Raw genomic sequence first — 24,270 nt, forward strand, 5'->3', positions numbered from 1 at the left:
GAGAGGACCCCAGCTGGATTACTGCTATATCAGAAGGACACTGAGGGGGTGTCCTGAGATGACTGGAGATGGAGAATTTGCATCCAGAGCTTTCTAGGTAAGGACACAGGAAGCAGTTTTTTGTGGTGAAGAGTTTATTGCTCCACCCTCTTCCTTGGCCTGGCCAAAGCTTTACCAGGAACGGTAGGCAGGATAGGTTTCAGACACAAACTCAGGATGGACAACATAGTTGTTTCTCTGGGGACCACCAGTTTTCTTGAAGTGACTCGTGTCCCATCTGCAAGGAGAGATAATCCTGACTCCAATTCTCAATATTAACCTTATGTCAACATTTTACTTCTGACACTGACCATACACTAACCTCAAGTGCTACTGGTGAATTTATGATACCCAAGACATAATTTCCCAACCTTTACTTCTTACCCTACAAAGGTTTATATGAAACCCTGAACCCAATTCCCTTGACTTCAAGTCCACTGCCAACTCAAGCTCTCATCGAGATCTTCTGGTCTGTCGCAACCATTAACTTCCCCATAGCACTAGCGCCCCCTGGCGTTAATGTCCTGTCTGAGCACTTCAACAGGCATTTTCCCACCCCAACTAGTCTCCTGGCTCAACCCCACATCCACTAAAGGCACTGTCTCCAGCGTGCAAGTGAATGCATCAAACTTACCTAAGGTTGGGTGATGGGTAGTATGATGGCGGGGGAGTTGTAACAGCACATTGCATTCCGGGCCGGTGACCGTAGGGCGAGAGACTCCTAGTGAAGGAAGAAACAGCAAGGAGAGGTCGGGTATTTTTTTTTTTTTTTTTTTTTAATATCCTCATATCCCAATATTGCAGACCAAAAACCTGGGTACAATATCGGTTCTATCGTTCCTTCTTTGCCCTTCATAAACTCACTGCAGCAGGACCTCTGAGAAGACTCCAAGAAGTCCCCTCCCCACCAATGCCTGGTTTTTGCTGCCAGGAATCTGGGGGATCAGATGCAGCCTTTGAGGAACCGGCATGCCCCCCCCCCTCACTCGCGCTTCCACGAGACAGCGATTTCTTCAGCTCAGGGAAGTAGTTACTGTTTCTAGGCCTTCTAGAGGCTCACACACTTTCCCACACCCACACCCCTTCTGACGGAAAAGACCCAATCTTTGACAAGGAATTAGGCTTGAGGAAGGGTAGATAGATCATCATAGGATTAGGGACAGGGTTCGGGAGTTCAGAAGCACCTCTGCACAGCTCTCAAGAGTCACAGGCTTGAAAGCACCCCCACCCCCGTATTGTCTGCTGTGGCTGGATGCAGTCTGGATGCTGTGCTCCTCTGTGTGCTTAGCATTCTCACTCAAGGAAGCCACGAACCCTGTGGGAAAACAGTAACGACTTCCTTTGCCCCAAAGATGATCCTGCCCACTGCTAGCTAAAGGTGCTCTTAGACCCAGGCTAGAACCTCTCTCTGTCTCCAGACCCAAGGGTCTTATAAGGACCAGGGCCCGTGAATGGGAGAAAAGGTAGCTGCTGATGTGAGGGGTGTGGAATCCTCTTAAACTGTTTTTGCAGGATCTCCAAGAACACAAACACTTGTCAGGTTGACCTTGAGCACGGTCGGATGGGACAGGATTGAGAACTTGGATGTAACCTTCATGCTGGTTCTCTGCCTTACTTGTTCGCTTGTGCCCTGGGGCCCTGTAAGCAGGCAGAAGCCTTTGGGGGCCTGACGTGGAAACAACAGAGCTAGAATGAGGCAGGATGCGGGCCTGCAGGCGACTTGGAAGGGACTCTAGGGGGCGGGGCTCGTTTGTGGGTGGAGCCCGGCCAAGGCGGGCGGGTCCCCGCGAACCTTACAGTCGGCTCCTCGGAACACAAAGGCCGCAGGCGGCGTTCTGTGCTAGGCATCCCGGTGGTGCAGTAGTCCATCCCGCGCAGACAGTAGTGGCGGCCGGAGCAAGGGCTTTCGTATCCTTGGAGTGGCAGGCGGCCCGGCAGAGGGTCCACGCACCCGCAGCGGGGCGCAATCTGGGGCAGAGTCCGGTTCCGGGACAGCGAGTTCAGCATGTTCACCACTACCTCGCGCTCTGAGCCCACAGTCCAGGATACCCAAAGACAGTGCCAGAGGGATGGGAAAAACAGGATCAGAGCCCGAGGCAGAGACAAAAACAGGGGGCAGACACACAATTACACCCTCTCTAGGTTCTCTAGATCCCCACTCTGCCCTCTGGCTTCCCCCTTGGCACTCAAGAATCCTCCTCTTGACTGCTCTACCTGCCATTTACCGTAGGCGTTGAGGCGCTCTGGTTTAGGAGGGTACTCCAACGGCATTCCTCGCATTACTGTCTCCACCCCGGCATCCTGGAAGCGGCACACGAGCTACCTTAAGCTCTGATATGAGTCAGTTCCTCCTTTTTTGGGATGGGGGGGGCTGTCTTCCCTGAATACCCAAACTGACTTCAGGCGACGCAGTCTCCCCTCATTAGCAGCTCCCCTATTCTCCTGGGTTGTTTGGAGTTGTTGCGTGGCAACGCAGTTGCTCCGCCTATGCGGGCAAGGTGAAGGTGAGGATGCTGGAACCCGCGGCAGGGATGGGTGGTAGAGGTGTTTTTAGGCCTGGGACTCTGACAATGTTACTTTAGCATTTACCTATATGTCATCTGTGTCTACACGTCTCTAATGCGGGGAGGGGGCTCTGGCTAATATTGCTTGTTTATCAGAATCTCTTGGGGGAACTTGTGTGTGTGTGTGTGTGTGGGGTGGAATCCGATTCATGGGAAATTCTATTTCAAAAGGGTTCAGTCAGCTCCCAGCTTCCCGTTAAGCTCGGCTGCTCTGGATTTGGTTTTGCCTCCTCACGTCTTGAGAAAGGTCTGGGCCTCAAGGAGACTATCCTTCGAAGCCACCTTGCAATTGAACTGTTTCGTTCTTCTCCTGCCCTTGTTCCCATCACAAAGGACCAGAGGGTGGGGCAGGGAGGGCCTAGCTCATTACTGACTTAAGGGCAGAACTGGAGTCACAGTAGCCAGACCAACTGAGAGAGTACTGCTTGGCAGGCTTCAAAACGGTCAAGGAGTGTGCTCTAGCCATGTTACCACCAAGCCGGGTCAGAGACTGGAACCCAGGGGTCTATCACAGGCCAACTCCTGACTGCCATTGTCAGCTAACAAAACAAAACAAAACAAACAAAAACCTAATCTTACAGATGGGAAGAGTTACTGCAATGTGGAGATTGTGTGTGTGTGTGTTCCTGTCCCAGACCTCAGGCAATTGTGGTAGGCACAGTAGGTACCTTAGGCAGTCTTGGAAGACAGGTGGAATACTTGTTCCAGTAGCTGTTGTAAGGTCCTGTCCTCCATGAGTTGTAACGGTCATTGTCCAGGTAGTTCGTACAACATTTGTCCTCTTCATCATAGGAGTGGAGATGTCAGACAGGATTACTTCTCAGTCCTTCCAGGGCCTGAGACCTCCTAGATGTTTCTTCTCTGATCTCTATCACAAAGCTGGCCCTCACTGACCCCAATTCCCAAGTCCAGACTTGCAGATCCTCAACCATTTATTTATTCACTTTGGAGACAGGATCTTACTATGTAGCCTGGAAGTCTATATAGCCCAGGCTAGCCTCAGTCTATCCTCCTACCTCACTGTCCCTGTTGCTGGGATCACAGGCCTGAAATGGCATCATGCCCTATCCACCACCCTTGTTCTTTATGCCACTGAACTGCAGTTTATGTCTCACCTAAGGGATGCTTTTGAGCAAGGTTTGGATCCATTGGGCTATCAGCTTTCACCCGGGGCCACACCCTCTTTGAATCTGATAGCCTGGAAGTGGGGCCTTCCCTCTCTCTAGCATATCCAGGCCTCTAGGTCTGCCTATTCAACCTTAAAATTACTTGACTTTCTTCCCTCTTCCTCTATGATCTCATTCCTTTATCCTTATGTTGCCTTCACCAGGAGACAAAAATAATGTCATGGTTAGCAGAATATACCCTGTGGTACAGTGCCTGGCTTCAAATTTCAGTGCCACAGGGGGAAAATGTAGGACTTGTTAAGTCTAGATGAGTTAATTTATACAAAAGCTTCAGTAAAAATGTTGGACATAGTGGCCCATGCCTGTAATTCCAGCAGGTAGAGGCAGGAAAACTGCCTGAGTTCAAGGCCAGACTGGACTATATAATGATATCCCGATTAAAAACACCAAAACAAAGTCCAGACAATCCCAGTCCCGAGGAGGTGGAGGCAGGAGGATCAAGAGTTTAAGGTCCTCCTTGGCTACAAATTGAGTTCAAGGCTAGCTCTGGGCTACATGAGACCCTGTCTAAAGAGGAGGAGTGTGGAACAAGAAGAAAAGGAGAAGAAAAAGGATGCTTGGTGAAAGAAAACTATTATGATTAGCCTGCTGGTTTCCTTGCTCCATCTTTGAAATCCTACAACCCAACATCAACATAGAAGCTATGATACTTTCCCACAACTTTAAACAAGATACTTATCTAGTCCTTTTAGTACTGCCTCATCTTTTAACCATGTCCTTCAAGGCCCTCTATGGTCCGCTCCCGCCAAAGTCTGAAGGACAGAGACAGGTTGAAGGACAAGATGAATGAGAACTCTGGCCTGATGCTGCATTCCTGCAATCCCAGTACTTGTGGGGCTTGGATTGGAGGCTCACCAAGGGTTCGAGGCCAGCCTGGGTGACATTGTATATTTTAGGCTAGCCTGGGCTACAGAAAATCCAATGAGCAAAGGCAATTGTTACCAAGCCTGACAATCTGAGTTTAGTCTCCACGACTCACATGGTAGAAGAAGAGAACTAATTCCACAAAGTTGTCCTCAAATCTCCATATATGGGCTGTGACATGGGCTTGCCTCCTCATACACACACATATAAAACTGATACATGTAAAAAAATGCTTTAAAAGCCGGCATGATCACACAGCTTTAACCCTAGCACTCAAGAGGCAGAGGCAGCAGATTGCTATGGGTTCCAGATAGCCTGGCTTATATACCCAGTTCTGCCATAGCCAGGGGTATATAGGGAGATACTGTTGCAAAACAAAACAAAAATAGCCTAAATCCAGAACCATAAAAGAAGTCCAAGAAAAACAGCTGCCTGAGAGGAAGGGAGGTGTGTTAAGTTTGCTGTTCTAAACTGAGGGATTTGGCATGCTGAGTTTGAGGTTTGAACAAATGCAAGAGAATGAGATGCCAGTGAGAGGTCAAGGTCTGAATGATTTGTGATAACAGTAACTAAGGCCATGGGGCTGGGGAGATGGCTCCAGTATTCCAAACACTGGCTGCTCTTCCAGAGGACTCAGGTTCAATTCCCAGCACCCACGGGGCAGCTCTCACCTGTCTGTACCTCCAGTTCTAGCGGCTCCAACATCCTCACACAGACATACATGTAGGCAAAACACAATGCCCAGAAAATATAAACAAATCATTAAAAAAGTCATTAAAGCCATGCATGGGTTACATCACATGGCCTTAGAGGAAGAGATGAAGGCTCTGGATAGCACCCTGGGGGAAGCCCCCATTTCCACACTGAGTGTACTAGAGACAGGGAAGTTGAGGAAGGAGGTTATTTCAAGGAGAGAGTGGTCAGGAGAGTGAGATACAGGACTTGTATCAGAGGCTAAACACTGAGAGTTCCTATGGGTGTGATAATCTCACACACAAGTGTAATTTCAGTGTTCCAGGCTCCCAGCACTAACTGGGATTTATCAACTCATTCAACAAATACTTAGGAAAAGTACCAATGAAGGCCCATGATGGAGAGGGTACAGCTATGAACAAGACAACATTCCATCCTTCTTAAATGGACAGGGAGACATCATAAACACAAAGGAGAAAGGTGATTTTTTTTCCATAAACGATATGAGTATAGACTACAACTCTGTGAAAGAGAAAGAACAAGAGAAGAATTTTAGGTGGAAAGAAAATGCCCTAGGCTGTAGGAGGGCTGAAAGATAGAAAGCAGAGAAAGCCCGTGGAAAAGGGTGGCTAAGGGGATGGAGGAGGTGGGCCTGTAGGAGGTTAAGCCTCTCTCCACCTTGCTGGGGACGAGACCTCAGACCTACCCAGGGAAATTTTTCTTTCCAATGGTATCTGGCTATGTTGTTCAGGTTGGCCTCAAACTGCCAGGCTCAAGTGATCTCTTTCTGTAGTAGGTGTATGCCACCATGCCCGGTTAGATTCCAGCTTATTTTGAGACTGCAAACTCCCCCAAAATATGGGTTTGAGTCTTCTCCAGGATCAATAGGTAGGTGGCAGGGTATCAGATTGTACAGGGGGTCAATCAGGGAAGTGGCCTAAGTCATGAGTCAGGATGGAGATCGGGATCCAAATTGGGCTCAAGTTGAGGGCCATTTCTGGGGCCACTTCTAAGGAAGTGGTGGAGAGCCTACCTTCACCTTGAGAGAGCCAGTATTTCTCAGGAAAGTAAGGGTGGCCTGCTATGGAACTCTTATAGTTGTAGTCCTGTGCAGCACATTTGACCATTTTCTGAAGGGCCTCAGGATCCACATGGCGGTGCATAGTCTGAGTCAGACCCTGGGCAGAGGAAGAGAGGAAAAGTGGTACAGAGAGATCCCAAGACTTGGGACCTCACTGGAGCTAGATCTAGTCTTCCTTGAAAAGTTCAGCCTGGCTGGATTCTCACCTACTCCCAGTCCAAGAGGGATGGATCTGGTGTCACATTGGCCTTCTGCATAGACCTATTTTTGTTTCAATTTTAATTTCCTATGCATGAGTGTTTTGCCTACACACAATACAGTGCCTGAAGAGGCCAAAAGAGGGCGCCAGAACCCTGAGAAACTGGAGGTGACATTTGTGAATCACCATATGGGTGCTGGAAACAGAATCTGTTTCCTCTGTAAGAGCAGCCAGTGCTCTTAACTGCAGAACTATTTCTCCATCTCCTCAACCTGTTTTTGAATCTCCTTCTCCTCCCTCTCCTCCTCCACCTTTTTTAGTTTTTCGAGACAAGGTTTCTCTGTATTGCTTTGGAGCATGTCCTGGAACCAGCTCTTGTAGACCAGGCTGGCCTTGAACTCACAGAGATCCATCTGCCTCTGCCTCTCAAGTGCTGGGATTAAAGGTGTGCGCCACCACTTCCCAGCTGCCCCTTTGTCTTATTTGCTTGTTTTCTCATCTAAAACTGACACATGGAACCAGGCTCTTGCCTCTAGTTGGGGGTGGTTTTCTGACTTCATTTCTGCCCATTCCTGGCCAGGAAGGTAAGAGACATGTGTGGCCACTGTCTCTTTTGGACTGCACCCTCACTGGGGACAGAGCTAGACATAACCTAGAGGGCAGACTGGCTTCCTGGGACCTGACTGCCCTATGCAGATTTCTGGGACAGGGAGGGCATCTGGCACCTTGAAGCTAAAGGATGGGTTTGGTGAAGCACCTGCTTTACCATGTCTCAAACAACACCCAGACTCTAACAGCAGTGTTATCTGCCTTGACCTTGAGACTCACTTTGTTCTTTCTGGACCTTATCTGCCCTTGATTGTTTTTCCTGTATTTTTTTTTTTTTTTAATTTCTTCAAGACAGAAAAGTTTCTCTGTGTATCCCTGCTATTTTGGAACTCACTCTGTAGACCAAGCTGGTCTTGAACTCACAGAGACCTGCCTCTGCCTCCTGAGTGCTGGGATTAAAGGTGTGTGCCACCATCCCAGCTTTTTTCCTATTCTTATTCTGGACGCTGGGCTCTTCTACTTATTGAAGTTCACCTCACCTCAGCCCTTCAGCCCTTGTTCAGATAGATCTATGGAAACCCAAATGAAGACTTAATTTTTGGGGCTCCTTGTCTTCAGCTGAGGGCAGAATTCCAAATAAGGTATCTTTAAGGACAGCTAGCTGAGATCACTCATACTTGACCCTTTGATTTCAAAGGCAAAGGCTTTTTCTCTCTCTCTCTGTGTGAGTGTGTGTGTGGCTGATGCCTGGTTGCTCCAGGAAAAGTCCTTAGTTCAGGACCTTCTTGGAAAATGTGTGCCTAGCTGATGATGTCCTGCCATTTCTGGCAGAGTGATATTCCTGCCATTCCCCAGTGGGTGGAAGCAGCTTTACGTGCAAGGGTAACATAGTTCAGCACTTCTCTGAGCTTTATATACATGTAGTCTAGCTGCGTTTAAACCCAACAGATGTACATTTATATATACACATACTAAACTCTCTTACACACACACACACACACACACACACACGCATGCATGCACACACACACACACACACACACACACACACACACAGAGAGAGAGAGAGAGAGAGAGAGAGAAGCAGTCATTCAGGGCTGAATCAGTAAAGTGTCTGCTGGATAAGTGTGGAGACCTGAGTTTGATTCCCATGCACCATTGTAAAAAAGTCAGGTTCAGTAAAGCATGCTTATTATAACCTGCACGCTGTGAGCAGGGAACAGAAACAGGCAGGCCAGTGAGGCCACCTGAATCTTTGGGTTTAGTGTTCCATGAAAGGTCCTGTCTCAAAAAACAAAATCGATGGAGGGTGCTGGAGAGGTGGCTAAGTAGTTAAGATCACTTTTTTTTTTTTTTTTTTTTTTTCACAGAGGACCTGGGTTCACTTCCCACAACCCACATGGTGGTTCAATTGTTTAGAACTGCAATTCTAGGGGATCTGGTATCCTCTTCTGACCTCCAGGGGCACCAGGCATGTGCACGGTGCTCAGACATACATACAAGCAAAACACTCACTGAAAAGGAAAAAAATATGGAGAACAATTGAAGGTGACTTCCAATACCAACCTCAGGCCTCTGCTGGTGTAACACACACACACACACACACACACACACACACACACACACAGACCTTTTAGAAGAACTCACAGGCATCATTCACTTTTCTGTTAGAGCCTTTCCTAAGATGCCTGTGGTCTTTGCTCATGTTCATAAATTAAAAACTAAAAACCTATCTGAGGCCTTGAGTGATTTTGTCAGCCATCAGCACCACTGGACTGTTGCTTGCAGATGACACCAGTGTGCTCACACCTTTCCTCTGATGGAGAGCTGCTTCTTTGGAAAGGGCCCTTTGATCTTTGGCCTAGGGTAATGGCCCAGCTGCCAGTGCGGTGAGGGCTGCTGGGGGTTTTAGCAGTCACTCTGTGGATGCTCATCTGCTTTCAAGATCCTTGCAGAGAGGGCGGGGGTCCTGACTTTTCCAGAGCCATACCGAGGCAAGGAATAGAAATGATTAGTAGGTTTGACTGCTTCTTAAGTGACTTTCAAGTAACCCTTATTTAGGCTTGGTCCTATCCCACCTTCAGCCCCAGGGAACCAGCCCTGCTCGTCCCTGAGCCGTTTTTGACTTCTGTGTCCTTGAGCTGAATGTCGCAGTGCATCCGACTGCTGGCTTTCTGTCAGCCTCCTCAGGTGAGGTGTGCTCGGTCAGTCACTGCCCTCTGTCATATTTCCACTTGCCAGGCTTTCCTTGCCCTTGGCACTTTCTCACCATCCTTGTGAATCTGGATCTTAAGTATCCATTTACTGTAGTTTCAGGCAGGGGTCAGAACACACGTGTGTTCAATTTTAGCCCAGAGGATAATGCTTCTTTATGTATGCTAATCAGTTACATGTTGCAAATCTCTCAGTTTGAGGCTTTTTTTTCTTTAATTTTCTTTATGGTGTCTTTGATGAACAGAAGTTCTTAATTTAAACCAGCTGAATTATTAATCTGTTTGATGGTTAATGTTTTTTATGACTAAAGAAATCTATCCATACTCCAATAATGGAAATAATGTCCTGTATTTTCTTCTGAAAGCTATGTGGTATTACTTTCCATATTTAATCTTCCAGGACTTTCATTTGGGGCGTGGTATTATATATTAATTTTATTTCTATCCATATGAATAACTAGTTTTATTACTAAGCAGTCTATTTTTCCCCTATGGATTTGCCATGCCACCCCAAACCAGATGAATCTTTTTCCATAGCTTTAATGTCAAGCATTTTTATTGAATATTGTTTCCATAAATGTATGAGCCTATTCTTGATCTATGCTATTTTGTTTATTCATCCATTTATGACTTTATAACTTTGTAATTAATAATATATGTGATTCCTATCTGTTTGAAAATTCTTTATCATTTGTATGTGTGTGTGCAAACTATAAATGTATTGACATCATTCCCTGCCTTACTTTTAAGACAGGGGTCATCCTGTCTCTGCTTCTCCAGCCATTGGATTGCAGGTGTGAGGACTGCACCTGGATTTTACACTGAGTGTTGGGAATTGAATTTATGCCCTTGTGCTTACACAGCAACCACTTTACCAACTGAGCCATCTCTCCAGCCCCATTTTTTTTTTTTGAGACAGGGTCTCTATGTAGTCCTGACTGTCTTGTAACTTGATGTGTAACTCAGGCTGGCCTCTAACTCACAGAGATCCACCTGCTTTCCGAATGCTGGGATTAAAGGTATTCAACCTCATGCCTGTGTACCATCATGCCTGGCCTAAAAATATTTTTGTTGTGTTTTTATTTTGTGGTGTGTGGTGTGTGGTGTGTGTGTGTGTGTGTGGTGTGTGTGTGTGTGTGTGTGTGGTGTGGTGTGTGTGTGTGGTGTGTGTGTGGTGTGTGTATGTGTGTGTGTGTGGTGTGTGTGTGTGGTGTGTGTGGTCTGTGTGTGTGTGTGTGGTGTGTGTGTGAGTGTGTGTGTGGTGTGTGTGTATGTGGTGTGTGTGTGTATGTGGTGGGTGTGTGGTGTGTATGTGTGTGTGTGTGTGTGTGTGTAGCAGGAGAACAAAGTACAGGAGTTTGTCCTCTCCTTTCACCATGTGGGTCCCAGAGATTAGCTCAGGTCAGTCAGGGGCCTTTACCCCACAACCTGAACCATTTGGCCAGTGATTTTATTTTTATATACAGAATACAAATACAAGTTCATTGTACAGATACTGCTTCATATTTCAAAGTTCGCTAAAGCTAAAGGTGATTCTAGACTTCACCTCTACTTCCAACCATTGGAACAACAGCCTCATTATGTTGCCTCCTTCACCTTCAGCCTCCCACGGGGCCGAAACTGCACAGAAGCACTTCGCCCAGCATTCCAGTTGTCTTCAATTGTACTAAAGCTGTTCTTGCCGTTTCTTTTACCCATTTTCTTCTAGATCTTTGGTTAGAAGTGTCTTTCTTGATTAATCTCTCTAGAGATTTGTCTGAGTCATAAAACACAAACAAACAAAACAACAAAAAACTCCCCCAACCAAACAAAAAAGGCTATTGACCTACATCCCTTGCTCTTCCATTTAAGACTTTAAAAATTCTTTGTTAATTTCATTATCTGAAATCTCCAGGTCTGTTATTTCTGGTGATTCCGTAATATGGTGAGTTGTTTGCTTGTTTGAGACAGGGTTTCTCTGTATAGCCCTGGCTGTCCTGGTTGTAGACCAGAGATCTGCCTGCCTCTGCCTCCTGAGTGCTGGGAGCAAAGGTGTGTGGTACAATCACCTGGCTTTCTTTTTCTTTTTAGCAGTTTTGAGTGTGCAACATGCTAGGCAAGTGATTTACCACCAAGCAACACTACCAGCCTTGATTTGTTGTCTTTTATCTTATTGTGAACTTATATTGATTTGGTGGCACCTTGGATACCTAGAGACCTGCAGTGAGAATATTTTCTCTCATAGAAGTTGTACAGTGGTGTGTGTGTGGTGGGTATGTAGGTGTGTGTGAGTGTGTGTGTGCATACAGGTGTGTTGGGTGTGTATACATGCAGGTGTGTTGTGTGTGCATGCAGGTGTGTATGTTTGCAGGTGTGTGCATTCATGTATGCCCGCAAGTGTGTGTGTGTGTGTGTGTGTGTGTGTAAAGAGTCAGAGACATCGAACCTTGAATTTCAGTCTGGAACTCATAGATTTAGTTCCTCTACTTTCAGCTAGTTTAGATAAGCATCTCTTGTAGGCTGGTATTAGCATATGTTATCAGGCAAACGTGCCTTTTAAAGTATATTTATCACTCATGACTGTTCAAAATAGAATAAAAATAAAACATTAACTTTATGTGAGACTTAGGGCTTTAGACAGGAATCTATATGCAGCCCAGTATGGCCCAGTTTGCCATCCTCCAAGTTCTCCTTCCTCTTTTTTTTTTTTTTTCTTGATTTTTTTGAGGCAGGATTTCTCTGTATTGCTTTGGAGCCTGTCCTGGAACTAGCTCTGTAGACCAGACTGGCCTTGAACTCACAGAGATCTGCCTGCCTCTGCCTCCCGAGTGCTGGGAGTAAAGGTGTCTGTCACCAATGCCCAGCTCCTCCTCTTTAGTTAGACAAAAATACTTTAAAAATCCTATTCCTAAACTCCTTTTGTTACCACAAACTCTAATTGCCCACATCCATTGCTCCTCTTCTATCTCCCAGATGCACAGAAGGGAATGTGATGCCTATGCATAAAGACATGTCTCTTGCACATTTCTGGCCCATTCTACAGGTAGTCTTAGGGCATTTGCACTTTCTGGTCACTTGGGGCTTTCAGCTCTTCTTTTAATTCTTCACCTGCTTTTTCCTTCAGTTGCAGGTAAAGGTCACCTTGAGAGAAAGGCCCTCTGTGACCTGTAGGAGTGGGCTTCTTCCATTGCCATTATGATGTTTATTTGTTGAACAGCATTTTAGACAGCTCAGAAATTTGTGGGCTTTTTTTCTTATTATTCATCTCTCCCCACCAACACCCTGGTGTAGTTTCATGAGGACAGAACCCTATACTATTTTATACACTGCTCTATATACCTAGGAAAATGAATAAAATAGAGAAAAGGAAGCCGGGAGCAGGCCTGTAATCCTAACTGTTGGAGGGTTGAGGCAGGAGGATTCCCTGGGATATAGACTGAGTTCAGGGATAGCCTGAGTAAGTTACTGAAACCTTAAAGCAAACCTTAAGAAGCTGACACAATGGCTTAGTAATAGCACCTGCTATTAGGCATGCGGGCCTGAGTTTGAATCCCTAGCATCCATGTAAACAAAAATGATGTAAGCAAATAATACTTAAAAATTAAATTAAAAATTTTAATAGCTAGAGCTATTTTTGTTTATTTACTTATTTTGTTTATTTGTTATAAGTATTTTTGTCTAACTAAGGAGGAGGAGCTGGGCATTGGTGACAGACACCTTTACTCCCAGCTAGAGCTATATAGTTCAAGGTGTGAGCACTTGCTTAGCATGCTTGACACCCTGGATTTGATCTTCAGCGCCACAACAAACAATGAAAGAAAAGATAAAGGCAGATATGGTGATGCACATGCTGTAATCCCAGAACGTGAGAGGCTGAGGCAGGAGGATGAGGAGTGTAAGGCCAGTCTAGGCTACATTACAAGCTTAAAGCCCGATTGTGTCATTAGAATCTGCCATAAATGCAAAGCAATCACAAAATGGAAAGGCATGGGGCATGCCTGTAATCCCAGCCAATTTGGGAGGCTGATAATGGAGGACTGTCACAAGTTTAGGGCCAGAATAGGCTCCACAGTGAATGAGGCCTTGTCTCAGTAAATAAGTAAATAAACAAATACATAAATGAAAAAAAAAAAAACTGAAAATAACTACAAACACAGGGACAGCCACATGCCAGTCATCCACCCGATTGTATATCCATCCTACCCACAATCTGTACTTACTGGGGTCACAAACTTGTTGGCTTCCCAGGCCCATAGAGGTGGGTCCTTATAGACCTCCTTGATGGAGGTAGGAGCTCTGTAGGAGTCACTGTAGGTGCTGATGGGGGTCTTGGTCTTCCGGGAGAAGAGGAACATGGTGGAGTCTCAGTGATGCTGTAGTGGGCTCTGCCTATCAAGGACTCCTGCTGGACATCGGTGACCCTTGATAGCCCACACCTCCAGCCTGGAAGGTGCTCCTAGCTGCTGCTGTGACCCCCCTCCTTTGGGGGACCTCTCAATGTCCCTCCCCCTCAGCCTTTCTGCTTCTACTCCACCCAGCTTCCTTTCCAGGTTGGGCAGTGCCCATTATGATATCACTTGCCTTGGCCCCATCCCTGTACAAGAGGCCTAATTTCCTCCCTATGCCAGCCCCTTCCTGCTTTGAACCCTTCAAAATGTCCATTTCCCAAGAGTTCAGAAGGCCACTAGAAAACCTGTAGGGCAGATTTCTCACTGCTGAAGAGAGGCAGAGGTTAGGAGGGGCTGTGATTTATTAAGGCCACACATCAGTAACAAGCAGAGGTAGAGGGACATGTGCATTCAGAGGCTTCAGTTTTCTCCCCTCCTCAGCCTATACCCCAGGTAAGGAGCTCAGTCTGGCTTGTTTGATGCTTTTAATATTATTTGTGTTACACGATACACAACCAAGGACGATGGTCAATACTGCGATGGAAATGTTAAAAAAAATATTATACACGGCTCATGTCTTCCACACACCTTCTTGGAAATAAATTAGTGAGCTCGGAGAAACCTGGCTGGGTGGCAGCCACAGCCGAGGGTGGGGGAGTGTTAAGGCAGTATCTACAAGGGGTGGGGGTGGGGGTGGGGGTGGGGGTGGGGGTGGGGCAAGCTGAGGCCCTGGTTCTTCCCCTTCAACGTCCAGACAGGGAGGAGGTGGACGCAGAAGCTGCTGGCTGCCAGCTTCCTACTCCCACCTCAGTGTGAAGCCCTTGCCTGCTAATGAACCAGTGTGTGCTGTGGGGAGGGCTCTTTCCGGGGCTCTCAGGGCCACAGACAGGGAATGGGCCAGAATCCCAGTCAGTCAGCAGCAGAGGCAGCAGTCTGAAAAGAGGAGGTACCCATGTTCTAGGAGGGTGAGTCAAAGAGCCCAGTGGGGTGGGGGTAGTAGGAGTTCTAGTTCTGGGGCCCAGATGATGGGTGGTGGGCGTGCTAACCAGGGTGGGGTGAGGTGGGGGCTCAGAGGGGGTCCATTATGGGCCCGGTGGCCCTTGCAGATACTTTCTCTGACTTGCCTCCTTTGGCATTTTCTCGCTATCTAATTAGCATCACTGTACTAGGGGAGGTGAGCTGTGGGGAGTGGAGAGCTACACTGACACTCTGGAGTGGACAGCCAGCCCCTGGGTGGTGGAGGGAGAGGCGCTTCCCTTCCTCAGTCAGCAGCCCCACTCCCTCCTCTCACCACACCCACTCTATCCCACCTCTCAGGCCTGGCACCCAGAGTGGTATGTGAGTAGTAGCCATGACACTGGAAACACCAGCGTGTGTGTGTGTGTGTGTGTGTGTGTGTGTGTGTGTGTGCGTGCGTGCGTGCGTGCGTGCGCGCGTGTGTGTGCGTGTGTGTGTGTGTGTGTGTGTGTGTGTGTGTGTGTGTGTGTGCGCGCGCGCGCGCGTGTGCGTGGTCAGCAGGAGGCCCGGAGAAGGAAGCTACACTTTGGCCACTTTGGCTGGATGAGAGGAGACTGGTGGAGGCATTGGCCTAGCAGTCTGAGGCTGTCTGTGCTTTCAGTTGTTTTCACACGAGGGCGGGTCTGCCAGGCAGGAGAGCTATGTCTCTTCCTCATTGACTTGCAGCCTCAGCTTTCCTCCCATCAGCAAAAGCAGAAGCAACAGTACGCATCACACACGCATCATATACGCACGTGCACACACACACACCTTTTTCCCAAACAAAGCTGCACGTGCTTCCTATGTCTGCACAAGCGCCCACCTCAGGCCTCCTGGTGCTCTCAAAGCCCTCTGCAGAAATTCCTGTGAAGAAATTTCTTCAGCTATGAAAAGACTGCCAGTGATGTCAGCTATTCCTTAGTTCCCAGTCGAGAGAACTGAAGCCCTGGGGAAGCCTGGGAACTGCTTAAAAGAGCCCAGGGAGAATGCCAGAGGTGGGACCAGAACCCAGCTTCCGACTGCTAGGCTTGCCCTCAGTGCACTGCATTTCCTAATCGGCCTTTCATACAGCAAACAGACCAGAGTCATTTCCCCACCGTGCATACCCATCAGATTGACCTGGACAGACAGCTAGGACATGCACAGACAGACACCCTACCACATACACACAGCCACTTGGTGCACTCCTTTCTCTTAAGCTTGCTCTTGAAGAGCCATTCTGGAAGCCAGCCTCCTGGACCTGGGGCCTAGGTGAACTGGGAACGGGGCACTGGAGGTCAGCCTTATCTCTTGCTTCCAGCCTGGAAGCGATAACCAGAAGCCAGGGTGGGGAGTAGGAGAGGGGTAGAGACCGGGCAGAGAGACCGATGCATTGTTAGAGGCGCTTGAGAACAGGTCATAACATCCCCAAACCTGGCCTCTCTCTAAGGCCCACTCTCCCAGTCCTCAGAAAATAAGGAAGCAGGAGTGTGACAGTGGAGGGAGGGAGGGAGGGAGGGAGGGAGGGAGGGAGAGAGGGAGGAGGCAGTGATCTAATGAGGGACGAGTTTCCCTTCGGACAGCTTTGCCTGGCTTCCCATCTGGAGATGAGGGCTGGCACGGGGGTGGGGACGGGTGGGGTGGGGAGAGGGGCTCTGAGGTGTTGAGAATTGTCCCCATTGCTTGGGGCCTTTTCTTCTCCAACCCCCTTCCCTTCCTTTCCAGGCTAGGGCTAGGGAATTCATGGCTTCACTGGCATGGGGCCAAACCCCTGGCCTTATGATCCCTTCACCCAACTGCTCACAGTTGGCCTCCTGGCCTTCAGTGCTGCCCCCTGACTGCAGCTCTGGGGAGAGGTGGCAGGGTGCTTGGGTGTGGTCTCCCCCAAGTAACTGAACAAACCATGCCCCGCCCCCACCTCGGCCCCAGGGCTGGAGACAGACCCGGTTTTGGTTTCTCCGGCTCCATGAACACACAGAGGTACACGTCCTACCATAGGAGGAAGCAATGACTGTTACGAGGTTGGCGGCTGTAAGGGGCTCAGGGCTGTAAGGGGGACCGGTGGGCCAGCTGGGTAGGAGTTGGCCCCTGCCTCGTGTCCCACCTGGCCCGACTCGGCCCCGCCCCGTGCGCCGCGGCGACCCCGCCCGCTACTGAATGTGGCAGGCGGTGGAGGAAGTGGCCTGGCAGCACATGCAGGTGGGGTTCACGGATTTGGGGGGGATGAGATCTAGGTCCTCATCGTCGGGGATCTCATCTAACCGGTAGCCGTCCTTCAGCAGCTGGATGTTCAAATCTTGGTTGATCTGCTGTAGAAAAGGTTCGAGTCAGTTGGAAGGGCATCTCCCTGGGCCACAGTGACAGCCCCTACTCATCCTAGGTTTATTTCAAACTCCAGCCTGGCTTGGGTTTCACTTCCTCCAGGCAAGTCTTCCTAAGGCCTGGCCCTCTACAGGCCCCTGCCCAGTCTTAAAGTCAACATCTCTACTCTTGCCTCAGTCCTGGATTTGCCCAGATTTCAGGTTCACTCCTGTAAGGTGTTGCCTGCATTCCACACATGTTCTGTTTTAGAGCTTTAATAACCCGGGGCTGTCAGAGTACTAATTTCTTTCCCAGCCTAGACCCCGCCTCACGCGAAGCCCCGCCCCAAAGGCTCCGCCCCACCTGCCCCTTAGGAGCCCCACCCAGCCTTGCAGCTTGGTAGAGTAGGTACAGCTCCCAGTAGTCTGTGGAGGCAAGGGGGTGGAGCCTCACCTCCGCAGAGGAATAGCCCGAGGAAGAGTATCTGGACATGTCGAAGTCATCATCGCTGGCCGTGGGAAAAAAGAGGAGAGAGAGGAAGTGAATCAGGAAAATTAAATAGAAAATTCTCGGCATCTTTGCCATACCCACTGTCCCCCAACAGTATGATTTAAGTAATCCGTGCTTACTAAGCAGATATGTTTGCAAAGACAGGTTTCCTAGTTCGAACTTCAAATAAAGTGGCTTCCTTTTGATAGAACTGCTATATCTCTTTCCTTCTGCCTCATCATGTTTTTGTTTTAATGTTTTCTCTCTCTAGATTCAAATCATCCTGGCTGTTTGGATTTTCTCAAGGTCTCTGGCTAGCCCGATGCTCCCCTGGGATAGGGTTCTTGTCACTATGTCTTCTCCATGCCCATTGCTTTAAAAAAAATCTATCCCCTTGGGAAATTTCACCCATGGAGAGCTCCAGTTGACTATACCCCACTTCTGGCAATCTGGTGGGTGTGGCCTGTACAACCCCATCTGTGCTCACATAGAACCATGGGTTTGCCCAGCTGCCCCCAGGTCCCATACACACCTGTCTGTGTCAAGAGCTACCAGTGGCTTCTCATCAGGGCTCTGGTCAAGCGAAGAGTAGCCTTTATTAGGGACGACCAGCCTGGATAAAGAATTGGGGAGATGGAGTGCCGGCTGGAGCATACAAACCTGGCAGGGGGTTTGCGCCCTCATTTTCCTCCCCCTCCCTGGGTCCCCCTGAGGAGGGAGAGGCTGGAGACCAGAAACTGCAGGTGTTGGCTGCTGGGGTCTCAGTGGGACAGGGGGAACACCTACCTCGTCCGGGCCATGACATTACTCTTCTTGGGTTGCTGGTTGACAGGGCTGCCCATGCTGCCGTTCTTCAGGGAACCCTTCCGAACCAGCTCCCGCTGCTTCTCTGCAGGAGAACAAGGGAAAGAAGCTGTGTCCTGCCCCGGGTGGCCTGCTCTGGGCCTATTTTGGGCATTCCTTTTCTCCCTGGCAGAGAGCCCATGGCCCTCCAGGCACCTGATGCTTAGGGACATGCACTTGGCCCTGCATAACTTGAGGCAGAGGGTGGTGGAGGAAAAGAGGAGCCCTAGTCCTGCTTCTGGGAACCACAGCTCCTGTGTTAGGCGGCCAATGTGTGCTGGCAGTCAAGGACAGACTAGAGGAAAGATGAACACAGAGGGCTGAAGCAGCTGGGAGGCCTGGAGGGAGGAGGACATTAAGAGAGAAAGCACGAGCCAGGCAGCGATGGTGCACACCTTTAATCCCAGCACTCTGGAGGCAGAGACAGAGGCAGAGGCAGAGGCAGAGGCAGATGGTTCTCTGAGTTTGAAGCCAGCCTGGTCTATAGATAGAGTGAGTTTTAGAACAGCCAGGGCTACACAGAGAAACCCTGCCATGAAAAACCAAACAACAAAATAAATAAAAAAGAAAAAAATCGAGAGCATAAGGATAGGAGGGGCCATTACAGCACCTGTGACTCACTTGAAATGTTCTCTGATTCCCACGCCTCTGAAGCTCTTACTTCCTATTCCCTGACAGATTTTTTTCCCCCCTCTTACTCTACAAGGGATTTTTCCAGCTTCTATTCAGCAGGCAGTAACTGCCATTACCATATCTAGCCTCTAGGGGGTGCAATTTGACTTAAAGTTCTTGGTGATTTTCTTTATCGAAAGTGAGACAAGCTGTGAATTTTCATGAGCTTTGGTGGTAATATAATGTGAAGGAAATAAAAATACTATTTTAAAGGCATGCTAAGTTTGTTTGAAATCATTAAAAATGAAGACAATAAGCTGGCAAGACTCAGACTATGGACTACTATGCAACCATTTAAAAGAACAAACTCATTCTCTATAGAGGTTCTGAGACATTATGTAGTGGGAGGGAACATGGCTTACAAAATTTGTACAATGCAATGCCATTTGTGCTAAAATACAAAATGAAGCTACAAGAACTTGCAATGGTTGCCACTGGAGAGTAGAGAACTTATATGCATTTAAAATATTCCCATTGTTGCATTAAACAATAATAAACAAAACTGCCTGTACTCTGAATAGAATATCCTAGGAAGACAGACAATTCAATTGAGAGAACTGCTGTTCTGTTTAAAAATCAGCCAGAAGGGCTGCCTGGATATGGTTTAGAAGCAAAGAAGCAAGGTCTGTTTTATTTGTAGTTTTTTTTTTTTTTTTTTTTTTTTTTTTGAATAGACTAAAAGAACAGGTCCTGTGGAAGGGAATCCTGATAGCTGTGGGGGTGGGGGGGAGCTCGTTAGAGAGATGAGAGGCCTGGTCTCAACTGAGGAAGATACCAGTTCTGGGTGGGCAGCTAGAGCCCAAGTTCTGAGAAGATGGCTGGAATGACAGAGGAGTTTTAAGGTCGGCGATGACCTGTATCCAATGGTCATCTCTCTCACGTGTGAATGTTATAATTTTCCTTCAGGAAATTAGTTTTGTGGTGGAAATTTGTTGTCTGTAGTAGCCTTGGGTCAGTGAGATCTTGGCCCATGAAGTAGGAGGGGGCAGTGTTCGGCAGAGAGCGGTGACAGCTGCAGCCACAGGAGCTTTGGGCAATTGTGGGAGCCAGGTGATTTCAAAGCAGGAAATGGTCATCAGAGTGGACGTGAAACCCACCCTAAGAGAAAGGTGATGAGATATCTTAAAAGAGAGGGGTTCTGGGGTTCACTAAGAAAGGGTCAATCTTCCTAGACAGAAACCATCCAGGTCCTGAGACCTGTCCATCAAACATAGCAGCAGCCTAATCTTTTGGAAGCAGGTTCCTCCTGGCTGGCCCTTCTGAGTCCTGTCTTGGAGTTCTATGCTTTACACACTTACAGCTACCCCTTGAATACCTGGGCCCTCTAGCTGGCTCTCACTCAAAGACCTTCACTGTCTTCTTTGTCTTGTAAGACATAAGGTACCTGGGCATGCCAATGACTTACTTGAAGGTTTAGTCTTGGAATCATTTAGCCTGAGCTACTTTAATTGTAGCGCCGTGCTGTAAACCTAGCCTGAGAGCATCTTGTTCACTTCCCACATCGCCCTCATCCCCCAGACACACTCACCCAGCTTCACTTGGAGCGGGGATGGTTTGTAATTCATGGCTACTGACTCACCCTCCCGGGCGTCACAGTCTCCATCTGAGATAGAGGCGGCGGCTGGGTCCTGTGGGAGAGAAAGCAGAGAGACAGGGAACGATTAGCATGTGACCCCACGGGTTAACCTGAACCCTGAAGCAACCCTTCTCATCTGCCTTCTGAGTTTCTGGGAGCATTTACTTCAGTGGCAGGCTAGTACGCAGGGAGAGAGAGGAAGACTCATTTACTATGACCTCAATGGAAAAGCCAAGATGTATGTCCTACCCATATCCAACAAGCATCTCATGTAATCCAGGCTGTTGCTGTTCCAGAAAATCCAAACTTCCCTAAACCCACAGGACTTCCTCTACAAGTTCATGCATGAGCTCTCAGGCTTTTCTATGCATTACTTAGGAAAAGGGTCTGTCTACATCTCTCTGAGCTTAAGGGTGGATTAAGGCCAGAGCAGGTACTCCCCGAGGGAGATCTTTTTCTGTTTCCTCTTTGCAGGATCCAGACAACCACCTGGCCAGTCCAGGCAAGACCTCAAGACTTCAGCCACTGACTAAAAGCAGGAGAGAGGGATTGGGGAGTAGGGCCAGGGGCTGTGGTGAATAAGAGAGTCTGAAGTTCCCAGAAGACCCCTAAGGGGTGTACCCTGGGAGGCTGGATGTGTTGGTTTGGTCCTCCCTGATCTTTGGCTCCTATAATCTTCCTGCCCCCTCTTCTTCAATGGCCCCTGAACATTGTGGGGTAGTGATAAAAGGCTCCATTTGTGCCCAGACATTCCACTGACTCTGCACTTTGGATGGTTGTGAGTTTCTGAATTAAGTATCAGGATAGCCAACGCAATATGAGTGCTGCCATCTTTAACCAGGGATTAGAGTGGCCAACCTAAGGTGTGAGGACTGCAGGCAATCCATGCTGCTTGTTCTGTCCTTGAAGATGCAGAAAGCAGACAGACAGACAGACAGATAGAAAGAATGCCCCAGGACTGGCCTAAGTATCAGGTCCAGGGATCTGTGAGCTCCTGGTGAACCATTTTAAATGGGTCAGTGGCTAAGGTGTTGTTCACTGTGCTAGCATGAGGACCTGGGTTTGGATCCCCAGGACTCAGGTAAAGCTGGGACCACTGAGTGTCTGTAAGCCCAGTGTTCCTACAGTGTGTGATGGAGGCAGAAACAGGAGACTCTTTAGAAGCTCACAGTCTAGCTAGCCTGGTATTTGCAGCAGAGAAAATTAAAAGGCAATAGAGTACCAAGACCAATACTATTCCCAGATATCCTCTGACCTTCACACACATGCAATGCCATGAGCACACCTGCTCTCACATGAGAGCATGTACACAAGCACGTCATATACCCATGGAAATAAAATAAAAAGGAGGCAGTTGGGCATGAGCACTAACGTGTTACAGTGCCAGCGAAGAAGCTAGATGTTTGGGAGGGAAATCTTGACCTGTCTGTTCCTGGGTGGGCTGGGCTGCCACAGTGGGGAAGAGCCTGGACCTCCCTCCATCTCTGAGCCATGGGCGATATGAGAGGGTGACAGGAGCTCTGTGTGACAGGTGGGGTATAGCAGCACCTGCATCTCAGATAACTTCCCAAGTGGTAAACCTCCCCAATCTCATCCTCCCTGCTCTGTAGAACTCCCTGGAACACTCCTTTCACACTGCACCTTGGAGAAGCTGGTATGTGTGGCCCTTATCCATGTTGAGGCCCCAATGGCCTCTCAGTTGCTACCCATAGGGGAGACAGAGACTTTATGGCTGGACTCCGACATTACTCTTGGGCCATAGTGAGCTCACCCCCCCCCAAGACATCCAAAAGGAGGGATTTTCAGATGGAAAATTCTGTAAACACACTGGTGGCATCCTATCAGGAAGGATCTGGTCCATTTCTAGGCTCCTCAGTCAAATTGCTTCATCCTTTCTGTAAAATTTGTCAGGGAAAACACACAGCACATCCACTTGGAACTGGCTTCTTCAGGATGCTGTTTCCATGGTCCACGTTTTGCCTGTGATCATTTCTGTGTCTGTCTGCATTTCTTTGTCTCCTCAGCAGGGCCCCACCCTTCTGAAACTTGAAGCCTCCTGCAGCCTGAATTGACATTTTATACTGATGACTTCTAAATTGTGGCCTTTTAATCATGTTCCTGCTCCTTGACCTGCCACCTGAGTGTTTAGTCTCACTGTCCTTTCCCTGAGGTTAATTTTAGAGAACACAAACCCCAGGCAACCGGGGCTGAGGCATCGTGCCCCAGGGCAGATAAGTGTACCAACTTCTGAGGTTGCAGGTGTCAGTGGTAACATGTGAGGCAGAGAACTCAGAGGGACAGAACCTAGGATGAGCACTGGGGAGCTGTGGAGAAACTCTGGCCAGTAACCCCATTACGGATCTCAAGACCCACTGGCAGTCCCTGCTAGTGTTTGATCCTGAGTGAAACCACAGGATCAAAGTCTTAGGCTGAGAGGCTCCGTGCCAAACTCCCCTATCCAGCAGCTCCTCTGTCACTGTCCATGGTAGAAAACCATTTAAGCGGCAACTACAAAAGTCTCTGGCACAGTGCCATCTGACACTGTAGACTTTTTGAGTGTCTTCTCCGAGAAAGGCAGGCAGTGCACCATGATCATTGTGTAGAGATTAAATGTAAAATATTCATGAGCAGAAGTTGCAGAGAGGACTCAGGCAGAAGGAAGTGCCTGGCTCCAAGAATCAGAGAGAATTTAAAATGCCCCCCAAGGACTTCCGACAGGCGTTAGCTAGATCCGGGAACTAGAGCAGGGATTAACAAGATTATTAATAAACACTCAGCAGAGACAGACCTTGAAATACATCTCTAACAACAATCCATGTCTCTACAACCATTCAAACAAATCCTCCAAAGGCTGCAGAGAAGATTAATAGCCTGGGCTATAGGCTAATGGCCAGCACAACATCAAAACAGCCAGAGGGAGCAAAAGAGCCAAAAGCATCCTTAGTAGAGTTAGTGTGGACCAGCGATTTTCATTACCCTGTATTCCCCAAATCCCATGCTTTGGGTGGGGCTGAAATGTAAGTGGGGCGTATGTATAGGAATGGTAGTTACAGGATCCTGGGTTCCCTTCAATCAAAGAAAGCCATTGTTAGTTCACTTCTATATTAACCTTTTTGTAAAATTCAGGTTTGCAAAAGCGTTTTGTTGCTTAAGAAAAAGACCACTAACCACAACCCTGGGAGATTGGCTCAGTAGATGAAGGTGCTTGCCACCAAGGCTGACAATCCTCAGGACCCATATGGTGGAAGACAAAACCAACTTTTGCAAGTTGTTCTTTGACCCCCCCACATGCACACTGTAGCACATCCCCACCCCTCACAAATAAATACAATAAAAATAAAATGGCAGAAACTCACTGATTCACTCCAATCTAGTCTTTTTAAGAGGCTTTATGGAAAGTACAGAAAATATGCTAGTGAGATCCGGGGTACCTATCTGTGCATGTGTGTGTGAGGATGCACTCTCTTATGCTTGATTATATAGAGAGGGGTTGAAGGGGCCATGTTGAGTGGCTTTCAATTGCTTTCTCACTGGATCGAGCTCTGCAATTAGGCTAGCTTGGCTGGCCACCGAACTCCAGAGAGCTGCCTGTCTTCTCCACTTTGTTCCCCCAGCACTGGGGTTACAGGCACACACTGTCATTCATGCTCAACTTTTA

General features: G+C 48.2%; 2 protein-coding genes across 11 annotated transcripts in view; both read right to left on the reverse strand.

The window, feature by feature from the left end:
- Positions 1–116: 116 nt before the first annotated feature.
- On the reverse strand, positions 117–13,828 carry CUNH9orf24 (chromosome unknown C9orf24 homolog). The gene is made up of 7 exons (XM_051187566.1): positions 13,589–13,828; positions 6,381–6,525; positions 3,272–3,384; positions 2,265–2,340; positions 1,832–2,066; positions 674–760; positions 117–277 (listed from the first exon to the last, which is right to left on the reverse strand). The coding sequence occupies exons 1-7, from the start codon at positions 13,721–13,723 to the stop codon at positions 172–174; spliced, it is 897 nt and encodes a 298-aa protein (XP_051043523.1). The 5' UTR covers positions 13,724–13,828; the 3' UTR covers positions 117–171.
- A 2,447-nt stretch (positions 13,829–16,275) lies between these two features.
- Fam219a (family with sequence similarity 219 member A) overlaps positions 16,276–24,270 on the reverse strand; it is a 49,941-nt gene continuing 41,946 nt past the window's right edge. For 2 of the 10 annotated variants that reach the window (XM_051187573.1, XM_051187569.1), the window contains exons 2-6: positions 20,565–20,664; positions 18,308–18,410; positions 18,054–18,134; positions 17,486–17,540; positions 16,277–17,040 (exon numbers count right to left, since the gene is read on the reverse strand). In XM_051187573.1, the coding sequence (XP_051043530.1) occupies positions 16,882–17,040; positions 17,486–17,540; positions 18,054–18,134; positions 18,308–18,410; positions 20,565–20,664 (498 nt within the window). In that variant the 3' untranslated portion in view covers positions 16,277–16,881. Of the gene's footprint in view, positions 17,041–17,485; positions 17,541–18,053; positions 18,135–18,307; positions 18,414–20,564; positions 20,665–24,270 lie in introns of all 10 variants that reach the window. The other 8 variants (XM_051187580.1, XM_051187575.1, XM_051187579.1 and 5 more) reach the window with 6 other exon arrangements.

The sequence above is a fragment of the Phodopus roborovskii genome, unplaced genomic scaffold (genome assembly GCF_943737965.1).
Source record: "Phodopus roborovskii unplaced genomic scaffold, PHOROB, whole genome shotgun sequence".
NCBI lineage: Eukaryota > Metazoa > Chordata > Mammalia > Rodentia > Cricetidae > Phodopus > Phodopus roborovskii.

What these genes read in the sequence shown, in the direction of transcription:
- CUNH9orf24 (XM_051187566.1), bottom strand. Translation starts at nt 13,723, where the DNA reads ATGTTCCTCTTCTCCCGGAAGACCAAGACCCCCATCAGCACCTACAGT. An exon ending in AGAGCGCCTCAACGCCTACG is followed by an intron (nt 2,067 to 2,264) that starts GTAAATGGCAGG and finishes CTGTGGGCTCAG; the next exon opens with AGCGCGAGGTAGTGGTGAAC. An exon ending in TACCCATCACCCAACCTTAG is followed by an intron (nt 278 to 673) that starts GTAAGTTTGATG and finishes CTCTCCTTGCAG; the next exon opens with ATGGGACACGAGTCACTTCA.